This window comes from Felis catus, chromosome A1 (assembly GCF_018350175.1).
Source record: "Felis catus isolate Fca126 chromosome A1, F.catus_Fca126_mat1.0, whole genome shotgun sequence".
Lineage (NCBI taxonomy): Eukaryota > Metazoa > Chordata > Mammalia > Carnivora > Felidae > Felis > Felis catus.
Window position 1 is genome coordinate 90,387,530 of NC_058368.1, and position 20,770 is coordinate 90,408,299.

The 20,770-nt window shown below is 44.3% G+C and overlaps 1 protein-coding gene across 3 annotated transcripts; it reads left to right on the forward strand.

Annotated features, from left to right (window-relative positions):
* The first annotated feature begins 386 nt into the window (after positions 1-386).
* On the forward strand, positions 387-20,727 carry MRNIP (MRN complex interacting protein). 3 transcript variants are annotated; one of them, XM_011281529.3, is made up of 8 exons: positions 460-542; positions 2,978-3,037; positions 3,333-3,460; positions 8,508-8,596; positions 12,104-12,179; positions 13,363-13,508; positions 14,195-14,282; positions 20,034-20,723. In XM_011281529.3, the coding sequence occupies exons 3-8, from the start codon at positions 3,434-3,436 to the stop codon at positions 20,517-20,519; spliced, it is 912 nt and encodes a 303-aa protein (XP_011279831.1). In that variant the 5' UTR covers positions 460-542; positions 2,978-3,037; positions 3,333-3,433; the 3' UTR covers positions 20,520-20,723. The 3 variants fall into 3 exon arrangements, with proteins under 3 accessions (XP_006927568.1, XP_011279831.1, XP_011279832.1); XM_011281530.3 differs by having other exon boundaries at positions 3,333-3,425; XM_006927506.3 differs by lacking the exon at positions 3,333-3,460 and having other exon boundaries at positions 387-542; positions 20,034-20,727.
* The last annotated feature ends 43 nt before the right edge of the window (positions 20,728-20,770 follow it).

Sequence of the window (20,770 nt, forward strand, 5' to 3'; positions counted from 1 at the left end):
TCTGGTGTCGTTTACAGCTGCCTCTCCTCTCTCCCTCTCCCGTAAGCGTGGGGCTGGTGAGCTGCGTGTTTTCGCGGTCCTCGGGGCTCAGGCTCAAAGGTTACCTGGCTGCCTCTGCCCAGAAGACCCGCAAACCCCAACCACGAGTCCCAGGGGTTGGGCCGGGGCGGAACTCCCATTCCCAGTCTGCGACTAGAAGCAGCAGAGGGAATGGTGAGGGCAATGGCCAGACCCCGAGCAGCGGCTGGAAGACTTGCCCTTGCAACTTCAATCTTCCCAGCGAGCCCAGCAGGCTAGAGAGGCCCGAAAGCCTGGTGAGGGCGGAGCTGGGGCCGACCGAAGCGCAAAGCGCATGCGCACGTGAGGCGAGACGAAGCGGTTGGGGGAGGCGTCTAGTGGACCCTGAACGCGTGCGGGGGACGTAGTTCGGGCGGGCAGGAGAACGGGGCGCATGCGCAGCGGCGAGGGTAACCGCAATGGCGGCGCCTCAGCGGTTTCGGGTGCTGCGGTGCTATAGCTGCCGCCTCTTCCAGTCGCACCAGGTGGGGTGGGCACCGGCCTCCCCCTCTGTTGGGCGTGGGGACGGCGTGCGGGACTTGGCGGGACCGCGGGGTGCCCGGCCTCCTTCCCGTACCTTGCCCTCAGGCGCGGGCGCCGTCTCCTGCAGTTGCTTGGGTCTCCCTGAGGCCCGGACACGTGATGATGACTGGCCTTGAGGACTGGGTTTTGATATCTCTTCATAACGTGGTTGTGGGCTTTGTTTTTTTAGTTTTTGTCATGGCTGTTGTAAAGGATTCGTAGGAACCAGGGGCAGTGGTTTCTGCCGAGGCGGCCTCGTAACTTACAGATAGTTGGGAAAGAGAGGTTGAGGATAGCCTCTTTTATGTAGAGCCTAGCTCCCAAAGTGGCTTCTTTCTTAATTTGAATACATGGGAGATGACAGGTTTTAAAACTGAGACACGAACGGGCGTCCCCTGCTGCCACTGCTTGGCTGTGGCAGTGTCTCCATCCTCATGTTAAGGGACTCGCCGCCTTTCCCATAGTGTAAACAACTCGCGCATGAATATTTTAAACAGGATAATCGATACTTCTAAAACGTACTGCTTCCCAAACTTTCAAGATGCAATTTAGGGGATGTCATTTAACCTCTTTTTTCCTGGATAGCATTCGATCTTCCTGCTTGATGTCACCTAACACTGCTGTCAAGCAGGCGTATCTACTTCTGATAGTCCTCTCTTACCCCTGGTTGTCTGCTAATCTGTGCCCTGAAAAAGGATAACCTCAAACTTCTTCAAAATGTATGTTTAAAAGTCCGATGCCTGAGTATGTAGTTGTAAGCTCGCTGGGACTGTAAGGGCTGTTTGGGGACTCAGGAATTGTTTTTACTTACTTCATTTTTTTGGACAGTGTTTTAGGAATTGATATTAAATAGAAATTTCCATTTTTTAAATTATTACACATATATAATGTAGTACACACTTTCATGGTTGTTTTCAACGATGAAAAGTGATTTGAAACTAAAGGGGGGAAAGAGTTAACAGTTTAATTGCAGGTATGACAATTTCACACATCCCCTTTAATTTCAGACAACCTCCGGATTAGGTATTTTACCATTATTATTTTACAGAGATGAGAATACAGCAATCCAGAGAAACCAAGTGGTCTAATAAATGGCAGATGCAGAGCTATCTGCAGAGATCCTGTTAAACCATACTGTCTCTCCAGATCCCCCAGAGCTAGCCAGTTACCATGTGTCCTTCCAGACCTTTTTTTTTTTTTTAAGTGCATTTCTTACGTGCAGATGTACCCATAGAAAACATTCTTATGGTGTTTGAGGTTCAATACTGGAGAATTAAATGAATTGTAGGACATGCCCACATAAATTTGTACATGTGGCTTGTCCTCCTTAGAATCCTTTTGGGTACTTCAAAAAAACCCAATGGTTTTTGTGTTAGGATCATACATCTATTAATTTTTATAAATCAACCCAGGTATTTTTTTTTATTTTTTTTAATGTTTATTTATTTTTGAGACAGAGACAAAGCATGAACAGGGGAGGGTCAGAGAGAGAAGGAGACACAGAGTATGAAGCAGGCTCCAGGCTCAGCTGTCAGCACAGAGCCGGACATGGGGCTCAAAACTCACAGACCGTGAGATCATGACCTGAGTGGAAGTTGAAGGCTTAATCGACTGAGCCACCCAGGCACCCCCAGGCATGTTTTTTATGTTAAGCACACTACTCCGTTCCATTTTTTCAAACAACTTTGGTGCCTTTTGATAATATTTTCTTTGTTGTTGTTATAAATGGACTGTTCCGTTACCTTTTCTAACTAGATAATTGCTTATATAAAGACTCTATTAACTTTTGAAGCTATATTAACTTTGTATTCATCCCCACCATCTTAGATTGTTTTTAGTGGTTTTTCATTTGGTTTTGAGTTTTCAGGTAAAAAAAAACAATCAAATCTATAAATAATGATAATGTTTTCCTCATTTCCAGTTTTCGTACCTCTTATTTTTCTTTTCCAATTCCATTTGTAGAAAATAACAATGGTAAATAGTAATGGGGATTCTTGACTTGTTCTTGACTTTCATGGGAGACCTGGTAGTGATTCTACAGTTTTAGAGTTGAATGTAAGGTATTTTATCCTGTTAAGAGAGACCCCATCTAGTTAGATTTATCAAGAATTGGAATTAAATGTTGTGGAATTATTTTTGAGAACCACAGGTAATAGAGATCTAACTAGGCTGTTTGATATGGATAGCCAGTTTTCCCAGCACCACTTATTAAATAGTCTGTTTTTTCCTCACTCCTAAAATGCCACCTTTACAATGTACTAGCTTTTTATACATATATGTTGTTGGTTTGTTTTTACACTTTTACTCTTTTCCACTGGCCTTTTTATATCATTATTTTTGATTCAGTTCCACCTGTTTTAAATAATTATCTAAGCCAAATTTCTGAAATTCATTGTAGGAAAAGAAGAGTCTCAAGTGGACGTGCAAAGCTTGTGGAGAGAAGCAGTCATTTTTGCGGGTGAGTCCTGAGAAATGGTATCTAATACCCAGGCCAGAAAGCCGGTGGGCCCAGCCCTGCAGTAGCGTGTTTCTCATGGGGTCCCAGCATCCCAGTATTGGGACCAAGTTCACTAGATGCAGAGCCTCTGCTCCCTAAATTCCTGTTCCTTCAGGAAGTGAAATGGATGGAGCAGTGCATGGAAAGTTACCTTCATTTGTTTATTTGGTCAGCGAGTATTTATTGAGTACTTTCTGCCTGCAGGCACAGGAGAAACAAGGGAAGGCAAAAAACTTTGTCCTTCTTGCCCTCACAGATCTGCTCATGTGGAAGAGGAAGAGAAACCGATGCACACACACTGGCCATTTGAAACTAGATTGAGCACAATGCAGGGAAAATGCAGGAGCCTGTAAGAAGATGACCAGGCAGTCAGACCCACAACCGGTCGGGTGCATGTTGGTGCATGCAGGGTGTGGGCATGGGTGGGCTCAGGAAGGGGAGGCCATCAGGAGACCGAGACAGAGAGAATGAAAGCTCGGAGTAAAAGCTTATTTAGGCCATTGCCGTTCTCTTCAAGTGGATACCTATTTCTCCACCTCATCCTTTTTTGCTTTTTTTAATGTGTATGTTTGAGGGAGGAAGCACACATGAGAGAGAGCAAGAGCATGAGCACAAACAAGGGAGGGGCAGAGAGAGAATCCCAAGAAGGCTTCATACAGTCAATGTAGAGCCCGACACAGGGCTCAGTCTCAACTGTGAGATCATGACCTGAGCAGAAATCAAGAATCGGATGCTTAACCAACTGAACCACCCAGGTACCCCTCCATCTCATCTCTTTGATACCACACAGTGTCCTGCACCTTTTGCCTCTTTGAGCCCCTGTATACCTTCTCTGGCCCTTGATGCCACCTCTCCACCCTCAGCTCCTTGTTCTCCTTCAGCCATAAGGCCTTTATGACCTTGAAACAATCCAGACGTGCTGCACTCTTAAGGCCTTTGTGCTCATTGTTGGAACTTTGCCTAGCTCTTCTCACTATCCTGATCAGATACCATATTCGAGTGTGTTTATGTGAGTATTGTTTATCTCCTGGAAGTTCCCTGAGAGCAGAAGCTTTGCCTGTTTTATACTGATACACCCTCTGCACATAGCACAGTACCTGGCACAGAGTAAGTGGTCGCTCGATAAATACTTGTTGAGTTGGTAAGTGACCAATCCCATGTTGTTTGGCATTTAGGTTGATCTTCATCTTCATTGGTAAGAACGATGCTTCAGTGAAGCTTCTTACAAAGAACCTCCTCCTTCACTAGACTAATTACTTCCTTAGGACAAATTCCTAGAAGTTTAAATTGCAGTTTCAAAGGATATCTTTTGACCAAGGCTCTTTTAGTTACAAATAATAGAATATTTCAGAATGGCCTCAACAAAATAGAAAAAAAATGTCCTGGCAAAATAATGGGGTATCATGGGGAATTCAGGGGAGGGGTTTCACCCCTGACCCCTTGAAGAACCAGCCCCAAGAATTGAAAAGCTGCCAGCAATGCAGGCATCTTTTCCTCCCCTCCTCCCCATACCTGATTGTCCCCACATCCTCCTTCCCCTCTCCCTGCCTCCTCTCCTTCCCTTACTATCTCCCCAGATAGTTCACAGTAACACACTCCACCCACAGACCATGGACTCTCACTTCAAGCCAACTAGAATAGCTGAGTCCTAATTAATAAACTGGCAGAAGTGATATGATTGGCCCATTTGACCCAGATGTCCACTTTTGGTCCAGCCAGCTGGGATGGTAGAAGTCGGGCTGATCAGGTCATTGGTCAGCAGTACAGCTGCTGAGGTGCACTCCAAGATTGAGTCTCAGAAGGCAAGGGGCTGGCTCATGAGCTAGTGACTGCTGCTTGTTTTTGATGTCAGCACATACTTCTAAGTTCTCCTTGAGGAGGCTCTACCTTCTTCCCAGCACCTCAATGCATGTGCAGTGGTATATGGCTTATGGTAGACTAGGCCACTGTGACAGGACAACAAAATTGTGGTGGCCTAACACAGTAGAAGTTGTTTCTCTCAATGAGGTGCCTGGCTGGCTTAGTCAAAAGAGTGTGTAACTCTTGAACTCAGTGTCATGAATTCGAGCCCCATGTTGTATGTAGAGATTACTGAAAATAAATAAACTTTAAAAAAAGAAGAAGTTATTTCTCTTGTTCTTGTAACAGTCCTGAGAGGAATTGAGATCAGCAGGGCAGTTGTCCTTGGTGAGGTCATGCAGGGACCCAGGCTCCTTCTATCTTGAGGTTCTGTCACTCCCAGAGGCCTGTCTCCTGCTGCCTGGAGCCACTGAAGGGCAAGAGCACGAAGGAGCTACACAGGAGGCTTTGAGGGGCCAGGCCCGGAAGTGGCTCACATCCCACTAGAAAGAACCTAGTCTCAAGGCCACACCTGACTGCAAGGAAGACTAGAAAGTGTAGCCCAGTCTGTGGCCAGATAGGAGGAGAATGAATTTCAGTATTCAGCCAGTGGTCCCTGCCATGCTGGCGAGCGTCCTCCCTGCCACTTAACATCTTTTAAAGCTTTGCCATTCCATTCTGCAGTTCCTCTCCCATTCTTGCTTGAACTTGCCCCAGCTGGGCTTTTATTCCCCACAGTCCAGTAAAATTGCTCATGTCAAAGTTATCAGGGATCTCCATTTGCTAAAAACAGTTGTGAGTTCTCACTCCTCCGGTGACTTGACCTATTGGTAGTGTCTGTCACAGTTTGTCACTGAAACATTGTCTTCACCTGGACTTCCAGTCATCCCACTCCTGGCTTTCCTGCTGTCTTTCTGGCTGTGTTTCTGTCCTCTTTGCTAGTTTTTTTCTAATCTCCCCAACTTCTAAATGTGAGAATGCTGTGGTGCTCAGTTTGTTGGCCTCTTCTCTAGTGGCACTCCTTCGGTGGTCTGAGATGAGATCACCTGACAGTTCTGGAATGTCTATCTCAAGCCCCAGGCCTGCCCCTGCACCATCCATTCAGCTCTCTAATGGGTGTCCCAAACCCACCTTTCCAAACAGAAGGCCTCACCTTACCCCACCCACCTGCTCTCCCACCGTCCACCCTGTCTCTTACGGGCTAAGTCCCTTGTTAGTTGTTTGGGCTAAAAACATGGAAGTCCTCTCTGACTCCTTTTTTTTTTTTTTTTTTTTTTCTTAAACACTCTTCATCCAGTCCATCAATAGATTTTGTCAGCTCTACTTTCAGGATGTACCCAGAATGACCATTTGTTACTACAGTGGTCTGAGCCACATCAGTGTTTGCAGCAACCTCCTGCTAGCCCACCTGTGTCTGCCCTACAGTCTGCCCTCAGCACCATACCTGAAGGTCCTGCTAAAACATGTGCTAGGCGAGGTCACTCACCCCAGCCTTCCAAGTTAGAGCAAAACCCATGGTCCTACAGGCAGGGCCAAGTGTGCCTGGTACAAAACGAAATTGTGGGGCCCCTTGTTCAAAAGCAAAAAAAAAGCTGTTAAAAATACTAAAATATTAAGCTTTTCCTTTCCATCCTGGTCTCTCTTGATTTTTTATAATGTCTTTTATTTACTGTTGAATGTCTTCCTAAGTAAAGAAAAACTAACATTTTAAAATTATTTTATTATTATTTTTTTTTTATTTTTATGCAGCACCAGTTTAAAATGCAAAGAGCGTTTAGTCTAGGGGTACCTGGATGGCTCAGTTGGTTTAAGCATCTGACCCTTGATCTCAGCTCACATCTTGATCTCAGGGTCTCATGAGTTCAGGCCCCACAGTGGGCTCCATGCTGGTCATGAAGCCTACTTAAAAAAAATAATAAGTGTTTAGTCTATATGTGGAATAATATAAGAACATTTACTATATATATGCAGAATCCTCAGAATTGCCCAATTTGTATTTTGGAGCTCATTCATGCCTATGTATTTCATTCTTACCAGAACAGTGGACATGCTGCACAAAACTAACTCTGCTCTTTATACTCATTGATACATTCTCTCCACACTCTCCCCCATCAGCTCACTGATTAGCATAAGGAAGGACTGAGAGGGAAAGGAACAAGGGTCTCCCTGCCTTGCCCTTTCCTTCCATGTCATGATTTTCAGCATAAGTGATCAGCTGTTCCAGGCAAGTAACAGGAATAAAAAGATATGATAGGGTTCTTTGATTATTCATGTATTTTTAAAACATCCTTGCCTTCCTTCTGAATCTGAAGCAAGTTCTTGTTCCAGTGGAAAGCCTGCCCTCTCAGGCAGTGGGTGCTCCCCACATACTCAGGCATAGACAGCAAACACATAGCGTCTACACTCGGAGTCTCAGTGAACACTCCCACGTATTGTGAGTCCACTTTAATTCTGTGCTCCTGGGTCATTGAGCATGTTGTATGCAAATGGTGTGGCAAGGAACAATGGACTTGTGTAGTGTGTATATCTCCTCTGCTTATGTACGTGCTCCATTATCTTATCACACGTATTCAAAAATAAGGCTATTGAGCATTGGTGGTATAGTGGTGAGTATAGCTGCCTTCCAAAGATAAGGTTATTAACATTTTCAAATAAAAAAATTTTTTTAATGTTTTCAAGATGCCAGCCGCAGAACAGGTCTCGTTCCCATGAGGCTGACTTTGCCTGTAGTAGGGAATAATACACTCAGACCTCATCTCCTACCATTTTCCCCCGGACCACTCAGCTCTAGCCATGTGCCCTCCTTACTGTTCCTTCACAGGCTTAGGGTCTTTGCCCTCAAGTGTATTTCATTGCTTCTGCTGAATGCTTTCCCCCAGCTATCTATGTGGCTTATGCCTCATATCTTTCTATTTTGTGCCCAAATGTCACCTTAGTTATCTATTCCCTGAATGCCCTGTATAAAATAGTCTACTCTTTCCCCCACACTGCCCCATCCCCTTTCATCACCTTATTTTCCTTGGTGGTACTTCTCGTCATCTGATGGCCACATAGTTGACTTATGCAGTCTCCTTACACTAGAATGTATGCTCCATGATGACTGATTTTTGTCCACTTCTGTACTGTATTGTCCTTAACTACTCCAGGAGACTGGCACATAATAGGTGTTCAGTAAATATTGTTAAACAAATGAGTGACTGCTAAGTGAAAAAAAAGTATTTCATCTTATTTTATGGTCCTTAGATTATCAGTGAAGTAGCATATTTTATGTTTACTGGTAGTTTGCATTACATATCTTCAATTTCTTATTCATGTTTATTAACCATTTTGTGTGGGGCCTGGGGCTGAGTTAGTCTTTGATGTGTGGAGTTCCAAGTGCTAGAAGGACAGTCAGACCAGAACTGTTAGTTCCTGAGACTGTTAGTTTGCAAATCAATTATTCCAGAAAAAGTGGTCAGTCATTAGAATTTCTGCATGGTACATTTGGGCCTTATAAAGTACAGCTTTCTTCTCCCTGAGGTACATCACTAATGGATCTGTTTCTCCGCATCCTATCAGCACTTTTTAAACTTAATATTTTTTTGTTTTTCAGACTTACGGCGAGGGTTCCGGTGCTGACTGTAGACGCCATGTCCAAAAATTAAATCTGCTGCAGGGACAGATTTCAGAGATGTCACTCAGGTACAGTTGTTTGAAAAGGGGACAGTTATCTTGTCCTGTGTTCATCTTGAGTGATTAGTGGAAGTTTTATATGGAGAAAGCTTTTTCTATATGGTGATTAGTTATCCTAACACTCTTCCAACTGAAAATAACTAAAATTTGTCAGCTATGATATTTTAAGTACACTGATGAGATGATGGAAGTAAATGAAATACCAGAAGTCAAAAATGAAGCAAAAGCCAAAATTCAGAGAGTAAGTACCTGGGCTGTTGAGGCAATTGAAGCCTAGTGTTCTGGAACTTTCATTTAGGTGATTGGGAGGGGTGCAAGAGACAAAGACAAGGCCTGTTCAGCATGGGAAGGTCAGTAGGAGACCACGACATAAAGCCGAGTCCCCAGGGCGCCTGGGTGGCTCAGTCAGTTAAGCGTCCGACTCTTGATTTGGGCTCAGGTTATGATCTCCTGGTTCATGGGATTGAGCCCCACATCAAATTCTATGCTGACAGTGTGGAACCTGTTAGGGATTCTCTCTCTCCTTCACTTTCTCTGCCCCTCCCCCGCTTGTACATTCTCTCTCTCAAAATAAATAAATAAATATTTTTTTTAAAAAAGCTGAGTCCCCAAAAGACTACACCCTCCATGAATTAATTGAACTAGAAATGCACCCTCTTTGCAGCCTGCCTGTGTTGACCTTGGTGCTGGCCAAAGAGAGGAAATCTCTCTCCAGGGTATAATAAACACAAGAAATCTATCACATGGCTTTTCAGTCTTCTACATGCACTGTGTGAAAAGCCTCAAGCGGAGAATTTATTTTTGAATTGTCCAAGGAAGCAGAGGTAAATATAGCTCCTCTGGAGCATACATCTTCAGCCTAGATCTGAATGTTTAATATAGTTAATGAAATAAAAGAGAAGGTTGATAATGTAAGAAGCAAGGGACTTCAAGGCACCTGGCTGGTTCAGTTGGTGGTAGAGCATGTGACTCTTGACCTCGGGGTCATGAATTGGAGCCCCACGTTGGAGATTACAAAAAAAAAAGGCAAATGACTTTAGAAAATGACCAAGTACATTTGAAAAAGAACCAGAAAGAGTTTGTAGAAATTAAAAGTATAATCATTGAAATTAAAAATTCAGTGGACAGATTGAGCATTAAATGTAGCTGAAGAGAGAATCAGTGAAATGGAAGATAAATCTGAAGAAAGTATTCACAGTGCAACACAGAAAGATAAAAAGGTGGAAAATGTGAGTTGAGAAACATGGAAACTAAGGGAAGAGTTCGGCAAGAGGGAGTTAAGAAAGCAGGGTAAAGGCAATATTTGAAGAGAAAAGACTAGAGCATTTTCTAGAATCAAAGGCTTATATTCTTAGATTTAGGAAACAATAAATCTCAAACTGGAACAAGTCATTATTTTATTTGCAAACACCATGATTATGTATGTAGGAAATCCTGATGAAACTACACAAATGCTACTAGAGCTAATATTTTAGCAAGATCACAAGGATACAAAGTCAACGTACAAAATTAAATTATTTCTATATAAATGCTATGAACAATTGGAAAATGATTTTTTAAATCAAATACCATTTAGAACAGCATCAAAAATTAGATACTTAGGGATAAATATAACAAAAATGTGTCAGATCTGTTCAGTATAAACCATAAAACATTGCTAAGGAAATTAAAAGGTCTAAGTTAATGAAGAGGTCATGTTCATGGATTGGAAAATTCAATATCATGAAGATTTCAGTTTATCCTAAATTGGTTGGTAGAGACCACCTAATCCAAATCAAAATTACAGTGGTGTTTTTTGTTTGTTTGTTTGTTTGTTTGTTTGTTTGGTAAAAATTGGCAAACTAATTCTAAAATTTATATAGAAATCCAAGTACCTAGAATTACCAAAACAATTCTGATAAGAACAAAGCTGGAGGATTTCTACTGCCTAATTTCAAGGTCTACTATGATGCTGCAGTGACTGAGTGCAATATCTGTATGTGGACATACAGAAGGTTAATGGATAAACACATTGAGGTATGTTCATGCAGTGGCATACTACAACAGAAACAACATGGGCAAATCTCAAAAACATTGCTAAGTGAGAGAAGCCGACACAAAAGACTACCTGCTGAATGGATCAGTGTGGTTTTCTAGGGGAGAGAATTGCCTGCCAAGACAGGTATGAGAACTTTTGGGGGTGATGAGAATTTTCCATATCTTGTCCATTATATCTCAATGAAAAATGTTTTTGCTGTATCTTGATTGGGGTGATAGTTTGAAAGATCTAATTTATCAAAGCTCATCTGTACACTTGAGTTTTAGTGTATGTTATACCTCAAGTTAATTTTTAAGGTTAAAAAAAATTAAATGACCCTTAGATGATGACAACAACATAATGAAATTAGGGAACATGGAAGACAAAGGGGAGAGCTGAAGAGTAGGTGGAGAGAAGAGAGATCTCCTACAAAGGAACATCAGACACCCGACTTGTCAGTGGTAACGTCACAAACAAGAACACAGACTGGTATCCTCAGACTGTTGAGAGATGTCCTTTATTGATGGATTTGAGTTCCTGAATCAGAAAGGTGAGCAGACTTCTACCCAGTGGCTCTAGGTGGCTCTAGGCCACTGCTCTGGTGAACACTGGATTATCAGCCATGTGGCAGGATAGGTGTTTCACATGCATAATCTAATTTCCTCATCATAATCACCCTGTGAGGATTATTGGCTTCTGCGTACAGATGAAGAGAATCAAGTACAGACGCCCACATTTGGCAGAGTTGGCAGTTCGCATAGCTCACCAGGGAGAGTGCCCTCCTGATTGTGTGATGTAACCACCCTGTGTGATGTGGGTGGGGCTGGCCTTGTGCTAACCTCCAGCCCTTGCATGGTAAGTATTTACCCACCACTCAGTCCCATTAGAGACCACAGAGGCTCTGGCTCCCCACTCTTCTTTATGTGGTGGAAGAGCCCTGATCCTCTTCCCTGTGCTGTTCCCTCCCTGTGACACACACAGTGCCTCTCCTGTCTTGTAAGGGTTGAGGTATGACTAGAAAGACTTATATAACCCTATGCAGTAGAGACCTCTCCATTGCTGATGGGAGGGACTCTGTGCTACAGGAGTTCAGCTGACATTACTCTCCGTGTTCCAGGCCCTCAGCCAGGCATGTGCACACACTTTGTCACGTTTGTCTTCACAGTCACCCATGCAGTATTGTCTTTTGTGGATGAGGGAAGCGGGGTAAAATGATGAACCCAAAGTCACACTGACAATGACTGCCAGTCATTGGCAAAGCCAGGATGCAAACTCTGGTCTCTCCAGCTTTAGAGTCTGCCCTGTGTCACCTTTCCTGTTGTTGGTGCCTCTGCCCAGGCCTCCTGGACTAGATCAGAACAACAGAAATAAGATCCTAAGATCCCCTAGAATAGCCTTTGATGGCTGTTGTCAAGTATTTGTGTCCTGCTGTTCTCCTCTCCTTGCCCTTCGTCTTCCTGGTCATTTTACTAAGGACACATGTACAATCTTTCACTAAGGTCTCTGGAAGAACCTGTAAATATTGACGAAGAGGACAATGCAGAGCCTCAGCAGGCTGAGCATGTGAGTTCACAGGTAAGCCAGCAGCTCTGTCTCTGTGTCACAGAGGGGGTTCCATTTATTCATCTGTTGATCTTTTGTTCAACAGTGCTATCAACAACGGGCACTTGGCTTAAAGCTACTGGAAACACAACAAAGAGTAAACCTATCCCTTTTGTACCAGTAATGTGTGTACCAGTAATTACGGTACTCTGAACGGGGCCTTGTCTTTGGCTGGGAGAACTCTGAAATTAGCTTGAACTTTACCTCCCCGTGTTTCTCCCCTTGTCCCGCAGTGCTCTGGGCACACCTCTGACAGGGAAAAGGTGCTATTGTACAGTACCTGGCTTTCACATTTCCTTTCTCCAGACTGGGCCTCCCAGCAGGGCTCACATCCAGCTTTCTGTCCCAGTGCCTAGGAAAGTAGGTGCTCAGACAGTGTTGGCTGGGCAGTGTGTGTAAGAGCTTGAGTGAATGAGGAAGTGATGCCATTGGTACATCCAAGGTGCTGTGGGTACTCAGTGCTGTGTCCTGCTGGGGACAGGGTTAGTGGGAACAGCTGCCAGGGGCCCCCTGCCCACCTGAGGACAGAGCCTGCCTCCACTCACAGAATCACATTGGCAATGTCAGTTGCTTGGCAATGTCGCTCGCTTTTCCTGTTTTTATTATAAACAAGAGCCCTGCTCCTAAGTACATCACCTTAACCCAGAAGCTCTCACATACTTGGTTCTATACTTCCAATTCTGTCCACTTAGGGACTTAATTTTACATCATTGTTATTACAAGAAATGCTAGTTTGCACCCTGGAGTCTTCACTTATGTTGTTCTTGTGTCGCAGTAGAGTTTTCAGTGATGTCCAGTATTTACGGAATATAGTGGATGTAACCAGTGTTTGTTCCATGATGACCGGGCATGTAGATTATTTCCAGATTTTTGCTATGATACATATTTGCTGTGGTTCATATCACTTTGATGAGCATCTTTGTGCCTTTGTCTTCATTTGGAACCCCTAGGTCAGGGAGCATGGACATTTGTAAATTTCCTTGATGAGCTGTGCCCTGTATCTTTCCCCTGGCCTGTGCCAGTGTGCACAGTCCCCAGTGGTGCCTCAGGACACCCATCTCCCCATTACCTTCCAGCGAAATACCTTTCCTGGTGACAAGGGAGATGTGGGTCCTGAGAATAAACTTACTTCCCAATCCTGTACGAAAAACCTCAGTCCTCAGAGAACCGCTGGCTGAAGTATCTGGAAGGAGACTCAGAAGAACAGGGGATGGAAGGAGGAGGAGTGTGTTTCAAGACACAGCCCTTGTCCAGGACAGAGAAGACGGACCCTCCCTTCAACACAGGCCTGCCTAGAAAAAGGTGCCAAGCTAGTCACTAATCCAGCCATCGCCCCATACCCACAGTGACTCACAGATGGCGGGGAGCGATGGGCAACCTCTAGCAGCCAGCAGCATGGGGGAAGTCTGAGTGGCGATGGCCAGCAGCTAGCTTCACCAGGCCCTCCTTGGCCTCACCAGGTGCCAGATGCTGCCGCACAGAGGTGAGAGGTGCGGGGTGCCAGTATGAGCACCTTTTATGGTGCTCACTTAATTGTGACTGCACTGATCCCCAGAAGAATTGACAAAGTGAAGTGTGGCCAGAGTGGCTTACAGGCCTGGGAGCTTATAACCTACAGCAGGAAAGACCTGACCTCTTACAGGTGTCTTCTCCTGTAGGCATACTCTGTGTTTCTGCAATTCTTCTGAGACACTGCCTTATCTAGATCCACGGTGGCTCCCATAGGGCGAGTGATTTATTTGAAGGTAGATTCCAATTCAAAATAAGAACTTTCTAGCAACTACGAGCTATGGAGCAGAAATGGACGGCCTTGCATGTTGTTGGGCAGCCTGTTATTGGCAATGGAGGAGAAGCAGAGAAGCCACCTTGGAAGCTGTATGGGAGGACAATTACCTGTGCTAGAAGTCACACCTGGTGACCACCAAGTCAGGATCAGGACCCTGTGAGGTGATAGGACTAGATTCTTGACAGAACTTTATCTCCACCAGGAAATGGATCCAGAGCACAGACCGTCCTCCACACAGCCCTGATGTCTGGAACCCGAGTGACTCTGAGATTCCCTTGGAGCCTCAGAAGGTCAGTGAATGAGGACAGTGTTTCTCTTCTGGTCCTAGTAACTACTGAACACACTATAGAATTTTTTTTTTTAAATGTTTATTCAATTTTGAGAGAGAGGGAGACACAATTCGAAGCAGGCTCCAGGGTTTGAGCTGTCAGCACAGAGCCCAATGAGGGGCTTGAACTCACAAACTGTGAGATCATGACCTGACCTGAAGTTGGATGCTTACCCTTGAGGTATCCAGGCGCCTGAACCACACATAGAATTTTTTAACACCCAAGTGTTTTGTCTGCTTTGACTTAAGCCAACTCCTTTCTCTGGCTTGTACCATTTCCCTGCCGTATTCAATCTCTCAGTGATGTGAGCTCCTAGTCAAAAGGACAGCTTGATCAACGAAGGTTAGCCACTAGGGCTTTTCTGAGTCAGGAATTTTCTCTTCCTTCTACATGCAGTGGAGGGTCTTTGTCAGACTAGCCAACATGGGATCTGCCCTGGATTTCTAAGGAATTGCTCCCATCCTCACCTTCAGTTACCCAAGTGTGTTCTTTTGCACTGAGACACTGTCTTCCCCTAGGTTCTGCTCTTGTTCTTTTTAATTATTGGAGTATAGTTGACATACAGTTATATTGATGTACAACAGAGTGATTTAGCAGTTCAATACATGAATCAGTGCTCACCATGATAAATATAGTCATTGTCACCATACATTATTACAGTATGATATTTCCTATGCTGTTTTTCATCTCTATGACTTACTTATTTTATCACTGGAAGTTTGTATCTTTTCATCCCCTTCATTTATTTTGCCCATCTCCTCATCCCCTTCCGCTTGGGCGACCACCAGTTCTCTGTATTTATGAATTTGTTTTTATGGCTGAGTAATATTCCATTATATAGATATATACCACATCTTTATCTACTCATCTATCATCAATGGGCACTTGGGATGTTTCCATATCTTGGCTGTTATAAATAATGTTGCAGTAAACATAAGGGCACATATATCTTTTTGAATTAGTGTTTTTGCTTTCTTTGGGTAAATACCCAGTAATGAAATTACTGGATCATATGGTATTTCTATTTTTAATTTTTTGAGGAAATTCCATATAGCTTTCCACTGTGGTTACACCAGTTTATATTCCCACCAACAGTGCACTAGGGTTACTTTTTCTCCTTGTCTTCCCCAGTACTTGTTATTTCTTGTCTTTTTTTTTTTTAACGTTTATTAATTATTGAGAGACAGACACAGGATGTGAGCAGGGGAGGGGTAGAGAGAGAGGGAGACACAGAATCTGAAGCGGGCTTCAGGCTCCGAGCTGTCAGCACAGAGCCTGACGCGGGGCTCGAACTCACGAACCGTGAGATCATGACCTGAGCCGAAGTCGGTCGCCCAACCGACGGAGCCACCCAGGCGCCCCATCTTGTCTTTTTGATAATACCCATTCTGACAGGTGTGAGATAATATTTCATTGTGGTTTTGGTTTGCATTTCCCTGATAATTAGCAATGTTGAGCATCTTTTCATGTGTCTCTTGGCCATCTGTATGTCTTCTTTGGAAAAGTGTCTATTTGGGCCCTTTGCCCATTTTTTAATTGGATTATTTGGGTTTTTGGTGTTGAGTTGTATTATAAGTTCTTTATATTTTAAGGATATTAACCCCTTTTCAGATATGTTATTTGCAAATATCTTCTTCCATTCAGTACACATTACCTTTTCATTTTGTTTATGGCTTTCTTCACTATGCAAAAGCTTTTTGTTTTTATGTGTTCCCAGTATTTTATTTTTGCTTTTGTTTCCCTTGCCTGAGGAGTCATAGCCATAAATATGTTGCTAAGGCCATTGTTCAAGAGCATATTGTATATATTGTCTTTTAAGAGTTTTATGGTTTCAGATCTCACATTTAGGTCTTTAACCCCCTTTTTCTTTTGAAAGTTTTTTTTTTTTTTAAGTTTATTTATTTTGAGAGAGAGAGAGAGCTTGTGCATGAGTATGTGAGTGGGGCAGGGGCAAAGAGGGAAAGAGAGAATCCCAAGTAGGCTCCATGCTGTCAGCACAGAGTCCGATGCAGGGCTCAAACTCATGAACCGTGAGATCGTGACTTGAGCCGAAATTAAGAGTTGGACACTTAACCGACTGAGCCACCCAGGTGTGCCTAGAAGATATTTAATCCATTTTGAGTTTATTTTTTTGTACAGTGTAAAAAAAAATGGTCTAGTTTTCCCACCACCTTTCATTGAAGAGGCTGTCTTTTCCCCCACTGTACATTCTTCCCTTCTTTGTCCTTGATTAACTGACCATATAATCGTGGGTTTATTTCTGGATTTTCTATTCTGTTCCACTGATCTGTGTGTCCATTTTTTATGCCGATAAGTTTTGATTGCTATACCTTTGTAGTATATTTTGAAATCTGTGATTGTTACACCTCCAGCTTTGTTTTTCTTTCTCAAGTTTGCTTTTGCTACTCAGGGTCTTTTGGATTCCATACACATTTAAGGATTGTTTGTTCTAGTTCTGTGAAAAATGGTATTTTCATGTGGATTGCATTGAATTTCATAGATTGCATAGGGTAGTATGGGACAGTATTAATCCTTCTAATCCATGAGCGTGGTTTATCTTTCCATTTGTTTGTGTCATCTTCAGTTGCTTTCATCAGTGTCGTACAGTTTTCAGAATATAGGTCTTCTACCTCTTTGGTTAAATTTATTCCGAGGTATTTTATTCTTTTTGATACAGTCATAAATGGGGTTTTCTTAATTTCTCTGTTATTAGTGTATAGAATTCTCTTATTAGTGTATATTAGTGTATAGAATTTCTTTCTCTTTTGTTATTAATGTATACAAACACAAGAGATTTCTGCAACTTCACTGAATTCATTTATTCTGATAGTTCCTAGGTGGAGTCTTTAGAGTGTTCTATATGGAGTATCATGTCATCTGCAAATAGTGAGTTTTACTTCTTCCTTACCAGTTTGGATGCCTTTTATTTCTTTTTCTTGTCTGATTGCTATGGTAGGACTTCCAGTACTCTGCTGAATGACAGTAGTGAACGTGGATATCCTTGTCTTGTTCCTGAGATCTTAGAGGAAAAGCTTTCACTTTTGCACCATTTAGTATGGTATTAACTGTGGGCTTGACATATATGGCCTTTATTATGTTGAAGTGTTTCCTCTAAACCCGTTTTATTGAGAGTTTTTATCATGAATGGATATTGTACCTTGTCAGATGCTTTTCCTGCATCTTATTGGGATGAACAATTGGTTGTTACCCTTCTCTTGTTGATACCATGTATGACATTAACTAATATGCAAACGTTGAATCACCCTGATGTACCTGGAATAAATCCTACTTGATCATGGCGAATGATGATCCTTTTAACATATTGCTGAAATTGGCTTGCTAAGATATTTTTGATTCTTGCATCTGTATTCATCAGGGATTTTGGTCCATAATTTTCTTTTCTTGCAGTGCCTTTGTCTGGTTTTGGTATCAGGGTAATGCTGATACAATGCTCATATAATGAATGTACAAGTTTTCTTTCCTCTTCTATTTTTTGGAATAGTGTGAAGAGAATAGGTATTAACTCTTTAAATGTTTGCCAGAATTCAAGACTACCAGGGACGGCTGGGAGCAGAGCACACGGTGCTAGCACAGTGTGTGGAGACAGAACTGGCTCCCACACGCATCCCGTTATCCTGGCTGGGGGAGGGCAAGTGAAATGGTGCCCACTAGCACTTTTTTTTTTTTTTTTCAACGTTTTTTATTTATTTTTGGGAGAGAGACAGAGCATGAACGGGGGAGGGGCAGAGAGAGAGGGAGACACAGAATCGGAAACAGGCTCCAGGCTCTGAGCCATCAGCCCAGAGCCTGACGCGGGGCTCGAACTCACGGACCGCGAGATCGTGACCTGGCTGAAGTCGGACGCTTAACCGACTGCGCCACCCAGGCGCCCCTAGCACTTTTGTTCCAGAAGAGAGCTCCTACAGATCCCTGCCCCTCCAGCATATATCCTAAAATTAGTTAACTAAGATCTTCACATATATACCCAGGTGCTTTTCAAACTACTGTTTCTGTGCTGTGTTGGGCACAGTTATTTATCGTGTTGGCTCTTTACGGACAGGGACTTGGTTTCCTATCACCCTCCAGCTCTCTTAGTGTTAAGCTCCAGATTTACAAAGCCAGATGTTATATAGGGACTGGTCTTCCCAGTGCAGGTCCCTGAGGCCAGGGGTGCCTCGTGTGGGGTCTGATCCCTCCCATTTGTGGCCAGTCACTCCAAGGGTTTGGTCCTTGACTGCACTCATGTCTGCCCCTCCTACCCTTCCCAATATTATCTTGTTACAACTAGCTGTGCAAAGTCTGTCCTGCCATGCTTCACATCATTTTGAGTTAGTTAGGATACATGTAGTTGTTGCCCCCATATGTCCATGGTACGAGGTAAGCTTAAAATCCTCCTACCCAGCCCCACCACCCTCCCCACACTTCTGCTCGTTCTTGGTGTTTTATTTTTATTATTTTTTTTTATTTTTTTCAACGTTTTTTATTTTTGGGACAGAGAGAGACAGAGCATGAACGGGGGAGGGGCAGAGAGAGAGGGATACACAGAATCGGAAACAGGCTCCAGGCTCCGAGCCATCAGCCCAGAGCCTGACGTGGGGCTCGAACTCACGGACCGCGAGATCGTGACCTGGCTGAAGTCGGACGCTTAACCGACTGTGCCACCCAGGCGCCCCTCGTTCTTGGTGTTTTAAATCTTCCCAACCCCACTGCACTCAGACTTTGCTTTCTTCTGTCACCGGGGCCACAGGCACTAAGGCAGAAGTCTCTGCTGGGCCTCGGTCACTGCATCCCTGCAACATAGGCCAAGGTCAGCCTGGCCAGCCTCACACCGTAGGGCAAAGGTCAAACTTTGACGTGGCCACTGACTAGCTGTGTGGCCCTGAATCTCCAAGTCCTAGAATAATGACAGTTATTGATCTGCTGGTCCCTCAAACATTTTAACTACATTGTCACGTGGGATGCCCACACAGGCATGTTTGGTTTTGCAGGTGAGGAACTAAGGCTGCACAATAACGTGGTCCCAGCAAGTCAGGGGCAGGGCCGATGGTGATCTTCGGCTGTTACAACCGACCACAAGCCTCTTCCACACTGCCCTCGGGTAGTGATCCAGGGTCCTGCCTGTTCCTACTCTCAGATGCCTTTATAGGCCGTCAAACCCTGGTTCCAGTGCACACTTGACTCCTGAGGGAAGAGAGGCCAGGCCCCATGCTGTGCTAACCTCCTGGGGTCTTCTGTGCAGCCACTCCCCACCCCACCCCACCCCCCACCGGCTTCAAACCTTCCCCCGCGGTTCCAGAGAGACCTTCCCATCTGTTTGACAGTGAGCAGACAGGACAGCTCTTCCCCCCTTTCTAGATGGTCTCATGGGCCTTTCCTGCTGACCCCTCCTCTCAGGCACCCTCTCACCGGATTCTAAGTTTCCATGGGAATACTCTTTTCTGGAAAGCCTGGTCATAGAATTTGGCAGAGGATTTGAGGTGAGGGCATTTATTTGCCCTGCTTTGCCAAACCACAGAATGAAAGCAGGTCCCTAGCCTGCCAGCACAAGAACTAGCAAGCAGGCAGAACAGAGTGAAAAGTGGGAGAACCCTGAGGCAGAGGACACAGCAATGCAGGCACAGGGACCCTTCTCTCCCATCCCTGGGTCCTGCTGGGCCACTGGCACTTGTTCTGAATGGCGGACCTGATCATCTTCTCTCCTTTCCGTTGCAGGACCACACTGGCTTGATGGGGAAGGTCAAAGACAAAAGCAGTCACAAGGACCAGGGCACCAGGGAGCTTTTTGTTCCTCAGGGGGATCCTCCACAACCTGCCCACCATGTCAGGACCATGCCTTCCAAGTGGGAACGATTCCTTCAGCCGCCTGGAAACAGCCAATGTGTGGACATGGAGCCCCCAGTTCCTTTGAATAGAGACCCTAGGCCAGCCGAGGTGGCACTGACTGAGCAGGGGACCCTTAGGGCCCAGACCCCAAGGGAGAGGTACGTCAGCAGGCCCCATGATGCACCCAAGCTTCTCTGGCTCACACACACACTCACATCCGGCTCCCAGAGCCCCTGCGTAAAGACCACCAAACAGCCATGGGACACCAATCCTCTGGCAAAGGGTGGGTCCTTAGCCACAGGGGCACAAGAGCCCCCACTTGTGCAACTGTGTGACCTCTTTAAAACTGGGGAGGACTTTGAGGACCACTTGTGAACTGAAACTAGAATTTTACTAACAGACATATTTGTTTTATGAGCAAATTAGACCTCTTGGCCACTGGAAAGGGGGGGCTCCCCAAGTAGCTTTTAAATGGTTCCCATAAATAGGGGTGCCTGGCTGGCTCAGTTGGAAGAGTGTGTGACTTGAACTCATCCTGAGATAAAGTTTCACACTGGGTGTAGATTTTTTTTTTTTTTTAAAGTTCCCATAAGTGGGGCGCCTGGGTGGCGCAGTCGGTTAAGCGT

Coding starts and splice junctions, on each gene's coding strand:
- MRNIP (XM_006927506.3), top strand. CDS start 477: ATGGCGGCGCCTCAGCGGTTTCGGGTGCTGCGGTGCTATAGCTGCCGC. Junction 543..2,977: donor GCCTCTTCCAGTCGCACCAG/GTGGGGTGGGCA, acceptor AATTCATTGTAG/GAAAAGAAGAGTCTCAAGTG. Junction 3,038..8,507: donor AGAAGCAGTCATTTTTGCGG/GTGAGTCCTGAG, acceptor TTTGTTTTTCAG/ACTTACGGCGAGGGTTCCGG.